At 50.3% G+C, this 13,966-nt stretch overlaps 1 protein-coding gene across 2 annotated transcripts in view; it reads right to left on the bottom strand.

Annotated features, from left to right (window-relative positions):
• Nucleotides 1-10,737: 10,737 nt before the first annotated feature.
• Nucleotides 10,738-13,966, bottom strand: part of RPH3AL (rabphilin 3A like (without C2 domains)) — a 39,421-nt gene continuing 36,192 nt past the window's right edge. For both annotated transcript variants that reach the window (XM_064677976.1, XM_064677977.1), the window contains exon 9: nucleotides 10,738-13,644. In XM_064677976.1, the coding sequence (XP_064534046.1) occupies nucleotides 13,610-13,644 (35 nt within the window). In that variant the 3' untranslated portion in view covers nucleotides 10,738-13,609. The remainder of the gene's footprint in view (nucleotides 13,645-13,966) is intronic.

Raw genomic sequence — 13,966 nt, 5'->3', positions numbered from 1 at the left:
AATGCCCTGGAATGTGACTTGATTTGATCCCCAGCTCTGCCAGGGCGGTTCTGAGCTGCTGCAGTGCCCACGCTCGTGGCCTTTGCTGCCCCGAAAAGGAGGATGTGGATTCCTCACCAGTCCCCCAGGAGGGAAGAGAGAGACTTTAAACATTACAGTGCCAATTTCTGCAGCTGGACCCACAGCTCTGCCTGTCAGGGAGCAAAGCCAAGGGACACCTATCCCTGCATGAAGGGGGGACATCCTCCAGAGAAGGTGGAGGTGGCCATCAGAGAGATGGCATCAAAGCAGGATGATAGAGAAGAGCACATTGTCCCTGCCAAAAGCTGTTTTTCCCTCCCAGTGATGCCTGAAAGTTGTGACAAGATCCTGAGCTCAGCACAAGTGACATTGCACTTGGCATGTAGGAACCATCACTCCAGCTCCATCCCAGGCTCAGAAAAGCATCCTGACCTGGGACAGCCCAGAGTTTAATTTCAATGTTGTCCTGAACAGGGGCACAAGCAGAGGCTTAAGCACATCCAGACAAAGCCTGTGCAGAGCCAGGCCACAATGTGGCTTCCTCCTGTGAGCAGGGATCTGCCCTGCAAACAGGAGGAATATTAGGAATATTCCTACAGCCCACAAAACAGCAACACACCGATTAAACATGCATCCAAAAACACAGGCTGTCCCCAGGACACACTTCAACCAATTTTCTTTCAAATGCTTAAGCATCAAATTCTGCTGTTCCAGGTTTAAATCAATAAGAACAGGGGCTGATTCCAGTTTGATCAATTCCTTTCCAAATGACAAGTACAGCAGCAGGACGGCACATCCCATCACTTACCAGAGATTCAGTGAGTGACCCACCAGTTCTTTATTTAATACTTTGTCAACTCAGACCCAAGGGATCTCACAGAACCCCCTTGCTCTGCTGGTGCTGCTGGAAAAGAGCCTGGAGAGAGCACAGAGAGATGATGCCAAATTAAAGCCTCCATCTGGAGGAACAACCTCTGAAACTCACTCATCCTTGAACTTGGAGGGACTCACTGCAGGCTGGGAGCAGGGAGCTTTGTCAGCCCCCCAGGGAGGTGACACAGGGCAGCACCAGCCTGCACAGCCTTGGCTTGCATTTTGCTTTTTCCCAACCATTTCTGAACCTGCATTAAGCCACAGCAAGTACATACAGCCTTAAGCATGAGAGGGTGCCAGCAGATAACACCAGCCCAATCTGGCTGCAGGGGCAGGAATGTGGGATATTGACACTGTCAGGGGGTGCCAACACTCCGCCAACGCTGCTGGGAAAAGACCCTTCCATCCCTCTGGGGTGACTCGGTACCTACACTGCCTTCAGTTCCCCTGGCTGGTAGGTATGAAACATATTTTTTTGTTCCTCAAATGAGCTTAGCTCCAGCAGGGCTGTGTGCATGGGAAGGGGGTTAATTGAAAAGCAACATGTGCCTGGCTCCTTGGCTCACTCAGGGCACTGTCTCCTGGCTGACGCACAGCTATTGGCAACCAGGCTGCTTCCCCTGAAAGATCTCTGCCCTCGATTGCTGGGGAGGCTTGGCTGAGCCCATCGAGTGGATTACAGACCCTACCTGGTTAAATATCCTTTGCATTTGCTAAGTAAAGCAATAATAATAATGATGATAACTTGGAAACTTGGCTAAATAATCCTAAGAAGCTTATTCCAGGCTGTGCCGATTACAGCTCCCCAGCAGTGCCGATATCCCAGCACACCCTGGCCCCCACTGCTCCTCTGCATGAATAATATCTGAGGTTATCTGTGCTCAAACAGGCCCTGCTAACAACCATCATTTGACCAGATTTAACCAGCAATTACTAGCTGCGAACGAAATCGCTGTGGTGAAATACAACCCACACTCTATTACGGCGCAGACACAAACAAACCCTTGCAGAAAGCCAGGGATAGGCCAAATGCCAGCAAGGAAGAGCCCTCTCCCCTCAAAATATTGCTTAAGGTTCCCAGAGACCTCGTGAAACACCCAACTAGTGGCATCTTCCCGGCCAGCACTTTGTTACCTGCAGATGGACTTGCAAGGGAGCTTCCAGAAGGAGTTTGGGAGGCATCTGCTCTTCCTGCATCTCCAGTGCCATTCAGGAGGGGCCCAGAAATAGCTCTGCTTGTGGTAGGGGCTGATGTTCAACGTGTAGCATATGTTGCCATTTCGATGTGAGTCCCAAAATAGTTGGTGTTTTGGTTTGTAATTTCAGTGCTCTGGTTTTTCGGAGTCCTTGCCCTCCTGTTCGGGGAGGGGACGTGCTGTGCATGTCCTGACACACCATTTCCAACACGCCAGGCACCTGCAAATCAACCAGAGGAGATAATCAGCTTCTGTAAATATCAGCTATACAGAGCACATAGTAAATTCATATGGATTGATGAGGGGTGGGTCTGTGCAGAGGGTGAGCTGCAGGAAAATCCAACTGAATGGTGCCCAAGAGGAAGGTGACATCCCATCTTGGGGCACAGCACTGTCCAGGGCCCAGTCCTCAGGGGTATTTTCTTAGTAATGAGCCTTTTTTGGCTTTTCCCTCTAATTTCCCTCATGGTCTGTAGGTTCTTCCTAACTCCAGAGCCTTAGCAGGTGTTTGCCATCACAAGGCCAGGCAGAGATGCCCTCTCCCATCACCCTGGCTCTGGTTGTTATGTGCCTGTAAGCTAGACACAGACCCACTCCCTTGCAATCAAGGGAGGGGAGAGTTCTGCGTAGCATCAACTCTTATTAAACTAATTTTATCTGCTCTCAGTGTCTTTCCAAGCTGGAGTCAACGTCCTCTGAGATTACCCAGCTGACTTGTCTTAGTAGTTTTACCCTGCTTTTACCTCTTCCTGACTGTCTCCCAGCTGCAGGAGGATGACAACATCCCTCCTCAAGACTTTCCAGGCAGACAGGAGCAAAGCCTGATGTTTATTCTACAGCAGCAACTTATTTTACGGTGGTTGGGACACGATGTTGGGCCTGGGGAGCTGTGCTTGAGCTGGGCTCTGCTGCCTCCCGCACACCCAGCTCTTCCAACTCCATAAATGTCCAGAAACAGAGTTAACACCAGCATTTAGGGCCCGGCCCTGTTGCCATGGAAATGGATAGACTTTCTGCTCACATTTTGGTGAGAAGAGGCATTTCAGGAGGCACAATAGCTTCCAGAGTTAACACGGGGAAGCCAAGTGAGGGCAGAGAGCAGCTGAGTCTCAGGGAGGCAGGGGGGGCAACTGCTTCCACCCCACGCTCCGAGAATTCGGAGCTGGATGCAAGCAGAGGGAAAAGGCCACCAATAACCGGCAGCATCAAGATGCTGCAGAGTGAGCTCCGGGGATTCATGAAATAACATCTTGGTTTTGCAGTATTAAAGAGCAATTTGGCTGCATTAAGAGAGCATTATAGCTGCTCCTCTCCCACATACACATCAGGCTAACGACATCCTGTCAAAAGCAATCTACCCAAAGCCCCCGTGCACTCAATGTACCTGTCACAGCCTTGCCATGGCTGGTGGAGCTCTGTCCTGGCTGTTGCTCCTCCCAGGGCTGGGAGTTCTCCTGCCCATCCCTGGATCATGAGGCTCAACCATGAGCTGCGAGGGAACGGTCCACCGTGGCTGCCAAGGCATTTTCCTGGCCCCATCCCCAAATCCCAGTCTCGTGCCAACATCGCAGAAAGCAACACGACTGAAAGGGCGAGGAGGAGAGTAAATCCACATGCACAGTGGGGTCAGGAGGGGCAAACTGGGCAGGGAGACAAACTCACGCTTTTTGGGGACAGCAAACCCTGTGGATGCTCCTGCGGGCTGGGGAGGCAGCGGGGCGATGTGCTGAGCCCTTCCCCGGGGCAGGCAGCCGGAGCTGTCCATGGCTGGCAGCCGGCACGGAGCTGCAGGAGCTGCCGGAGCTGCCGGTGGCAAGGAAAGCGGCTACACCGGCACCTGTGGGGCAGCAGCCGAGGAATTGAGGCCACAGCCGAGACAAGCCGACTCCTGCCCGGACAGCAGCTTTCCCGGCGGCGCTGAGGAAGGCAAGCCAGCCTGCAGGATCCTCTGCTCTCCAATCCACGGGCTATTTAGCTGTCTGACCTCATGTCACCGGACGCAGGACAAATTCCCATTCCCCTGTAGGGAAGCCCAAGCGTTTTCCAGCTCCGTAGTGACCCGGGGAAAACAAAACTGCAGAGCTGAGGATAACCACCAGCCGAAAAAAAAAAAAAAAGGGAGATGGAGGGAGAGGTGGACAGGTACGGGGCATTCCTCAAAACACAAACATTAAAATGATGCCCATCGAGGGGGGCACCTACCAGGTCATTAGGCAGCCAGAGGAGTCACTAGATGGCCCTGCTAGTCCTGTTCATCTGATCACAGCAATGGATATTAGGAGATGCTAGTTTGGCTGCTCTGCAGGCTTTTGGAAACTGGGAAATCTGCTCTGAGCCTCCTTCTGGGAGGAAGGGCCTCCCCAGGAGAGCACAGCAGCCAGGTGGTACCTTGGCTGGCACGTGGAGGGGACTCCCCACGACACGTGGCACCTCTGGGCCTCACCAGGCAGATGAACAGTCCTTCCCAGTCCCACCATGACCTGGATGTCCTCCTCCCTCCCTGAGAGCAGCTCTACTTGCCAGAGATGCTGCAAGTCTCTGCCTCAGCCTAATCATGTTGACAGTGATGGGTGTAAGAGCCAAGGAACCATATTAATGAACATCGTGTTGCTGGATAATCATGACATTAGCATTATTGGATTAGAACATTTGCATAATTTGGGCACGAGCTGCTACCTGCATGGAGACATATGTTTACATGAATTTACATCCATTTGCATCCCAATGAAGCTCATCCTACTGCATCCTCAGCAGCTTTCTGGGTGACCAGTCATGGCCATTGGCAGCTCAACCCCAGGGACCATCTCCTGCTGTCAGGCACAATCCCAGGCCACTCAGATGCCAACAAACAGAAAAGTTCTCCCTCCTCCTGGTCTTACTCACACAGGCTGCACCTCAACTGGGATGGACATGTGCCTTGCCGAGGTCTGAAGCCTCAGCATTGGGGTCATCCAGGCTAAAGCTATCCCCTTCCCAGTTCCCACAAACTCTTGCTGCCCCCCAACAGCCCAGCTCCCAGGTCCAGGATAATGGGCAGTTAAGTCCATCCTACTCACAGCTGTGAAAAGAGATCGATAAAACACTCCCAGAAGGCTGCAAAGCTCAGAATTTAAGAGGCCAATAAAGGGAGCCCAAAATGAAGTCCTTGTGTTGTCTTTTCTTTTAAAATCATGTGCTCTTTGATTCAATTACTTGATTTTATAGCAAGGGGGAGAGAGGTTCTATTACTTGATTCCTGATTTCTTAACATAAAAATATGGACCCTGCAACCACAGAAAGGCAAAAATCCCTTCCAAGCCACATCACAACAATTTGGTGGCACCATCAGATTTATATGGCTGTGAGAAATAAGCAGTTTCCCCTCCTGGGCTCCAGCACTGAAGTAGTGCAGTAATATCTGAGCACAAAGTCCTGCAGACCACCCACAAAATTACAGGGTGAGAGGTGTTCGGTGGCAGCTGCCTGGCTGAGTCCCTGAGTGCTTTCCTAATGTAGAGCTGCTCAGGGAGTCACCAGGTTCCTTCACAGCCCCTGGAATTATGAGCTGGGAGGGACCAGGAGGTACACACTCACTCCTGGGCATCTCCATCCCCAGAAATTGCTGCTCTGCTCCTTCCAAATGCTGTCATGAAAACAGACATCAGGACCAGCCCAGGGGTGTCCAAACCATTTCCATCAAGACTCAGAGTAACCACAGGCCTCACTACCACTGAAAGCTTTGCAAATTACAGGGATTTATCTCTGAGTGCTGGCCTGCAAGACACAAAGAGCTAAACCCCAAAGTGCCCTTGGGATTAAACATGCCTGAACCCATCCACAGCAACGAGAGCAGTAAATCCTGCAGGGAGCTAGCTGGGAAGTTTGCTGGGATGCTGTGAGCTGGAGCAGCCCTCTCTCCCCTTAGCTGGTGCACACAACGATGTTGCCACGCCAATAAAAGCACTGCTCAGACAAGATCACCTGGTATTTCCAGGGTCTGTTCTCCCAAACCAACCCACAGCCACTCTTCTTGCTGCTTCCTGCAGCTGAAGAAGCTGCAAAGAAAAGAAGCATTAAGAAGAGTGTTGCTGCATTACGGAGGAAGGTGAGGGAGGTGAAGATGGAGAGGAAGGCAGCCTGTCCCTGCCTTGCCCAGCTCCCACCCACCACTCGCCTCATACAGCTTCAAAGCCTGGCATTTAGCACATCCCTGCTTTAACCACTTAGGCTGTTAAATGGGGTCATTTTAACTTGTAAAAGCCATGTCAAGACCCTTGGCAGAAGGCAGCTGAGAAGCTGCCAGTGGCTTTGGAAAACTTTCATCCTTATTTTAAGTGACGTGAATTGTATTTCACTCCAAAGCAGTGCTCAGTTCCCACGCCTGGAAACTTTTGGACTTGCAAAGCACATGAGAAACAGAAACAACATGGCAGAGAGGTCAGAAGGACTCCCACCTCAGTGGGATGGACAGCACTGGAATTTCTGGCTGAAAAAATCCTGCTTGGAGGAAGAACATGCCTGCAGATGATTGTGTCATTAGGTGCCAAAGCCAACTGCTAATGCCTAATGACTCTGTGTCACAAGCAATGAAGGCAGGAGCCCAACATGATGGCAGCAGGAGGAGGGAATGTGCTGGAGCATTGCTGCCAGGATCTGGGCTTGGGCAGGGGCAGAGCACTCACATTATTTATGACCACATAGATGGGACACTGAATGGAGGCCCTTGGATCAGCCTGGGGTTGTCAGTGTGGCTCACAGCTGGAGACACCAGATATCAGGAGAAAACTAAACCCCTCTTGCTCCCTCCCCTCGCCTCTCTAGTGGGCCTGTAGGAAAGAGGAAGGAGGGAGGAAAGAAAGCCCAATAAATGAGATCGACTGCTGTACAACAGCCTCTAGCCCTGCGTGCCCTCCTGCCTTCACTGGGATGTTGGAGCTCCAGCAAGGGCTGTCGGGAAGAGCCTGGGGGATGTGGAGATGCAGGATCAGGGATGCAGCCCCTGAGAGCCCAGGGAGCAAGGCAGGTGTGATTTCCAGCAAGGGAGGAGCAAGCCCAGCCCAGTTCAGCTCATGCCTCCAGTCCTGTGCACAGCTCTGGCTGTCCTGGCATGGTGGTTCATAGACCCTGACCAAGGTTGTTCCGAGCTCCCTGGGGCATCCTTGCTGTGCTCCCCCATTGAACAAACCCCCTTTTCTGCCTCTCCCACATGCTGGTGTCTCGCCCACCTCCTAAACACATCAGTGTGGGATTGAGCCCGTGCTGCAAAAAGCTGATTCCCGGATGCTTCCCGCTCCAGGGAGGTAACGAAACAGGCTGCATCTGATTTCTTCCCCCCCTTCCCAGTCCTGTCGCCCTCCTTTCCCTATCTTCGAGGAACAGATGCACCCATTCATAACCATGCAAAAGAAAGTGCCTATTTGCCTTTCCGACTGCAGTGCAGCTGGTAAAGCACAGGAGGGAAAATTATGTTTTGTATGAATACAGAAATTATCTGCGCTGATCTTATTACACTTGAATGGGAAAGCGACAGAAAAAGAAAAGAGGGAAGCGAAAGGCATTGTTTGGGCTGCACCAACGTAGCATCATTATTGTTTATCCTCTCCAACCACTCCATCATCCTAATCCCACCGTCTCCCACAGTGACAGGTCAGTAACGGTGATCTGCTAAATAGCACGATCCAGAGGCTGCCAAAATGAACACGGGCAGGATGCAAACCTGGCGAGGCAATGCCTGGGGGACGGCAGCACCTCGAGACGTCTCGCCTGCAATTCCCACGCAGGTCCAGGCCAAGCATCCAATAACTCACAAACATTATCAGTGTTAAAAAGATCCATGTTACAGTGATGCCAATTAGCATCAGAGCACTGGGATGTGCTCTGAGACAGAGATAAAACACAGGCTCAGTAACTCCCTAACCCGCATCCTCGCAGAGATATCCTTATTCATCACATGAATAGGTCCCCAAAGCCCACCATAGAGCTGTGCAAGAGGGGGCACACAGGGCAGAAGGCTCCTCCATGCCCTGGGGATAGTCTCTTACACAGGACCAACACATGTGGCTCCATGTGGGCTCAGCACCTTGCGCTGGCATCCTGGCTCACCAAGGCAGCAAGGCAGCTCTGGGAGGACAGAGATCACAAAACATGATCAGACACATTAACCCCACCACAAAACACTTTGTTGAAATAGCTTTGCAAACCCTTGGCCTTCGAAGCCAAGATGCCCAGGACTCAGAGGGCTCAGGACAGCGCCCAGCTCCTCCTCGCTGCAGCAGCATCTGATCAGCCCAGATGACAACAGCCAATTCCTCATGCCACAGGCAACACAACAGCTCCAGCAAGTATGAAAAAACAATCACAAGGTGGAAATTCAAACACAACACAAGTCACCTGCTATCAAAACAGGGGAAATTTGGCAACTTTCCTACTTAGCACTTACTACATCAAGGCTGCTCAATGATGCTAATTAAAACAGGTACCTCCCAGACACAGCCAGAAAGATTTACATCCCTAATTTGCATTTCTCAGTTTATTTTTCTTCCCCTCCAAGGCACCATTTTAACAGCCACCGTGCAATTGCTTGGAGGAGTTTAATTTTGCATGAGTGTCATTTGAAGATGAAGGTCTGTCCCGTCAGCAGCTCGAGGATTGCTCACCCAGGGCCCAGCTCCTGCCCCCTGCCCTCCCCTCAGTGGGGCTCAGCTGTTCACTGAGATTTTCTTGGTCTCTTGGGCTTGGCTTCACCAGCTGAAAAATAACTAGTACTGGGCTCAGCTGCTCTCAGTGATCCAGCTGCTGTCCCCATCCAGGAGCCAGGCATGGATCAGTCCGGAGACTTTTTTGGGGGTGAATGAGCCTCAGAAATTCCCAGCACCAGCAGCTGAACTGGATGCAGGGGTGTTAGTACAAAGCAAGAACCAGTCTCAGAGAGTTTCTCTCTCCACCCAGCTCCCAAATCCAGCCCAAAAAACTGAGCCCAGAACGTAGCTCCCACGAGAGAGGTTCTGATGGGATGGGACAGGATAGCTGGAAGGGAGGTATATAATTGCAAATAATCAAAAGCAGCCACGGTTCTGTGATAATTAGTCAGAGCTACCTGTGAAATCAGAAGTCAGTCATGCTGGGGGGGGGGGGGGTGTCTCTGCCAACACCCCTTGCCCAGACAACCCTGATAAGGCTCTGATTAGCAGCAAGTCACCACCCTGATAATAACTGCTTCCAGTGATTGGGCTGGTAGGAGAACTGATGAGAAAGGGAGGTGGTGATGCCTGTTTGCTGCATTTGGTCAACTCCAGAGTAACCTGGGAGGAGATGACCTGTAGCATCGTGTTCCCGTCTGCGTTGCCATGGAATGAACAGCAAGATACTCATCTCGTGCCCCCCAGGCACTGCAGGCATTTCTAGTGCTACCTGAACACCCTGCTAATAAGACGCAATGGGCAGGAAGGAATCCAAAAAAAGCAGCTCAAGATGAAATTTTTCCAAAAGATGTTCATCCATCACCAGCCATCCCGCGCCTGCTGAAAGTCTCATTATGTGGCTGCAGCATTGGCCCTTCAAAAAACTTCCCTGAACTCTCTGTCAATCACACCCACCTGCAGAACAAGGTGTTAAGGTCAGAAGAGCAGCCTCCTGGAGAGGAACACAGTGATGGGAGGAAGAAATGGGAAAGGTGGGCTGGGTGAGGCATCGCTGCCAGCAGCCCTCTCTTCTTGAAGGAATCATCTTCTGGGAGGGGAGAAGAGCAACTGCTGCACTTTACAAATGAACTCTGCCATTCTGTGGCACTGGCCAGGCTCTGCAGCTGACTTTCCAGAGCCTCTGCTGTCCAATTCAGTAATGGTAAGAAACACATGTCTAAACACCAGCTGCTAGCCCATTTGCTTTGGCTATGTTGAATGTGCAGACAGCTCTCACAGAGGAAGCACTCCCTTTCCCCTCAAAATAAAGCTGTAAAACTCAAACATGGAAACTTGGCAATTCATGGCCAGCGTTTTTGACTCAGAGAGATCCCACAACCCACTTTCCCCATACAATGATCATCCTTCCCTGCTCAGCTTGCCATGACAACAATGTAAGAGGTGGTTAGTCCTTGACACGCTCCATCCTTGGACTAAGGGCAGCTCCCCAGCAGAACAATCCCAGCAGCAATTACGGAGGCTCTTCTAAAATGGGAGAAGCAAAAACAGATTAAAAAGCCATTTGAAACCCTGAAGCAGAATGCAGAGTGGAAGGGAACACGGAGCAGTCAGGACTGCACGCGCTCGGTGAACAATGCGGGGACACTTCTCTGTGGGCAAAGTTAAATGCATCAAATGATCGTCAAACACGAGCGAGTGAAGAGCCCTGGGAGCCTGTGGGGATGGCACTTGACAGAAAGGCAATGGGTGCTGCTTTATGCTTCATGGTTACAGCATGGAAAACCTTCCATGGAGGGGCTGAGGAGCAGACCTGTGACCCCCCCAGCGCCAGCACAAGGGACTAAAGAGGGGCAAGATAAAAGAAGACTTTCAAGTGCAGAATTCAATTACACTCCAGCCACATGAATCACTATTCCACTGGCTGGATTATTTTCTTTCCTTGCTGGAGCCAGCCCAAGGATTTGGAGAGTATGTGCAACCTGGGAATGGAAAAAAACCCTTTTTACTCTTTCAAGAATGGCAAGGACTTATTACTAAGCGAAAGCTTTATTGTTTCCAGTAGTAAAACACTACATAAAAGTTGTAAGGGATGGAGACGAGAACAACAAAATAATAAACACAAATGACCAGAGCAGACTGAGCACATTCACTGAGCCTTTCTTGCTCACACTGAGCCAACTCAAAAGACAGTCAACTTGTACAGGTTTAGGATAATATCCCAACAAAAGTTACAAAACACAACAAAGGGTAACACCACAAAGGAAAAAGTGGTCTTTAACAGAAAACAGTGCACAGAGCTGCAAATGTTCCTCTATCACATTCAGATGTGCCTGGATCACATTCTCCATGGCCAGATCCTTCCCTAGACCCAAGAGGAGTCTTTCCATAGATGACTGAACAGTTCTGGTTTGAACTCAGGTGGAATTACCCCACAGAGCTAAAATACAGAGGTAAGAAAGAAAGGTTTCCAGTCTCACTGATACCAGAGCAGTCCCAAATTTATCTCTGAGAGTGTTTTATAAAACCTGATCTCAGTTAAAAATCAAGCTCATGCCTCAAAGTGGCACAGCCAGCCAGTGAGGACCACCAGGTTCCTGGGCAGAGCTGGCAACCCACAGTGCAGTAAATGGCTGTGGGAAGTGAGAGTGGGAATGGAAACACATCTGACCTGCCTGCACTGCCCAGGAACGAAGCACAAGGAACACAAGAAGAGTTAGAAATGACACGCTCAATTTTAAAAACTCTTTCTAACTCAAGAGTTTTTGAAGAGAAAAGTAACAGGTTTAAAGAAAATAGTCAATTTTTAAATGTCTTTTTTCTTCTCCTTCTGCTACAGAATTAACTTAGGCTGGCAAGCCAGGCTGTCTGAGGCACTGCAGAAATGAGAGCGTGAGCAAGACAAGCCTCACTTGCACTGTCAAAAGCTTCAAGGCAAAACAGGACTTTTTGGGTGGCAAAACACTTCTGAAATTGAAGACCCTACAGCTCTCAGGAGAAACAGCACGACTCCAGCTCTGAAATCAGACCAGCATTTCAGCAAAAGCTGACATTTGGAGTTACTTTTTCAGAAATAGCTAGTAATTTTGGCAATACTCCTTCCAGACATGCAGCTGGTCGAGTTTCAGTGGCCAGGTTGACAACACAGATCATAAACCATAAAGCATCCCCCAGTGGAGAACAACCTCATCCCTTGGTCTCTCCAACACCGACACTGCGATGCCCACATTCAGTGGTTCCTCTTTCTGCCATCCCACAAAGGTTTTGTTTTCATTTGTAAAAGGGCAGGAACAGATCACAAAGGAAGAGCTGGAAGCGTTTTCCCAGCAACCTGCCATAGCACATTAACTGGAAAAGCAGTGAGGGAATGGTCTTCTGCTGGACCACGTTCATTTAAAAAGAAAGCCAAGGATTGATTTCCGATCTCCTGCTAGAGTGTTCCAGCACCCAATCTCATTTATCTTCATACTGCAGCCATTTGTAAGAACATACACTACATGCACACAAAGCGCCCAGCAGCAAAGGAGAACAACAAAAGAGTAATAACCAAGGGAAAAAACTGACATTAATGGGCACAAATTGCCTTTAACTCCACGATTTCAGAGGGAACTTTTTGGAATCCTTTGTTTCTTCATAATAGACAGGTCAGCTCCAAAGCATTTAATAAAATCCACAGACTCCTACCAGCCTAGTGTGGGTTTTGTTCAAGTCTTCAAAGATCTAATTGCTCTAGAGATGTCAGGTAATTTGATTTTTCTTATTTGTCAGGCCTTAGAGGGAAATTGTCCCTTGCGGAGAATAAGCAGGACCGGGGCATGCAGTTTTCAACAGCCTGACTCATGATGACACCATCACAGTCAGCCAAGACACTCAAGACTTACAGGAAAAAGGTAAAATAAAGGCCCTTGCTCATGCAAGAGATGACAAGGTGCGCAGGTGGGAGGAGAATCTGCAGAGCTTAACAAGATAAAGTAATTTGAAAGCTTTTATCCAATTCGGGTATGCAAAGGCAGCCAGCTGGGCCACGGGGTAAGGGCTGTTCTCCCACCAGGAGTTGCAGCAAACACACACTGCCCATGATCCCCCTGCCAAAGGACCACCCTCACCCAGGACACACAAACACAGGGCACAGACAGGAGGACCAAAAAAATCATAGCACATTTCTTTGAGCGTTTCTTTACTTACTCCAGTGTCTCCCTGAGCAGACACCCATCACAGAGAGAGACTGCAGTGGAAGCGAGCGGGATCTCAGCTCCACTGGCTGATTCCAAATGCCCCCACCAAACTCATACCAGCTCAAACCAGAACAACAGTGACAAGAAGCACAAGGGGTGACACCCTGCCCGTGAGAGTCGAGTGCAAACGAGAGCCCCAGTCTCACTGTTGGCGTCCACAGAGAGAAATCCACCCCCGGGCTGAGAAGCAATAGAAGGGCCACAGTCTCCTCACACCCCGTTTCAGGGACATAGTGGTGAATTTCCCTTTCTCCTGAAGATTTCAGAGCCAGGCCTGCAAGGACAGGAGATAAGCCCAGGGCTGGGCTTGGCAAGCCAGGAACAGTGGAGGTGTCACACATTCCTTCAGCTCCAGCGGGCACTTTGCGTGTCCCTTCCAGCAAACACGGCTCTGGACCCCACGGCAGCACCACAGAGCAGGGCACCCCTCCCTGAGCAGCACCCCAAAGTGGTGTCAGTTGGCAGGAGAGGAAACCAGACCAAGCCATAAACCAGGTCAGTGAGGCAGGGAGGACAGGCAGGTGCTTTCCCAGGTGTTGCCAATGCCTGTGGAAGAGCCCGAATCATAAAGTCACCACCGGCAGCAGTCGCTGTCTGGAGCGAGGTCTAAGGAGTGGGCAAGGGGTGAGTGTTGGATCCAGGCAAAGCAGCTCCATCTTCACCTCCGTCAGCATCGTGTTCTGGTGTGGACACACCGTTTGCCTTCAAAATACATAAAGACAAAAGGTTTGTTTGGAAAGCAGTGAAGGGGAGATTCTTGACAAAGTTGTTTTACATTGCTTTTGCATGGTCGGTGCCATTTTAAGAGCTTCCTACAAATAATAAAGAGAATATCTATGCATCATTAGTCCACACTCTGTCAGCAGTAAGGGCCCATTAAACTTGATTAAAGAAAGAAAAGACACGGGGAAAGAAATGTGGGTAGAAGGAGAAAGCAGCTGTACTGCTAGAGCTGGTCCTCTGGTATGTGCATCTCCCAAAGGGCCAGGTCAGACAGAAAGCTAAGCCTCAGCTCTCAAGGCCT

Source organism: Pseudopipra pipra, chromosome 21 (assembly GCF_036250125.1).
Source record: "Pseudopipra pipra isolate bDixPip1 chromosome 21, bDixPip1.hap1, whole genome shotgun sequence".
NCBI lineage: Eukaryota > Metazoa > Chordata > Aves > Passeriformes > Pipridae > Pseudopipra > Pseudopipra pipra.
This window is presented reverse-complemented; position numbering and strand designations above follow the sequence as displayed.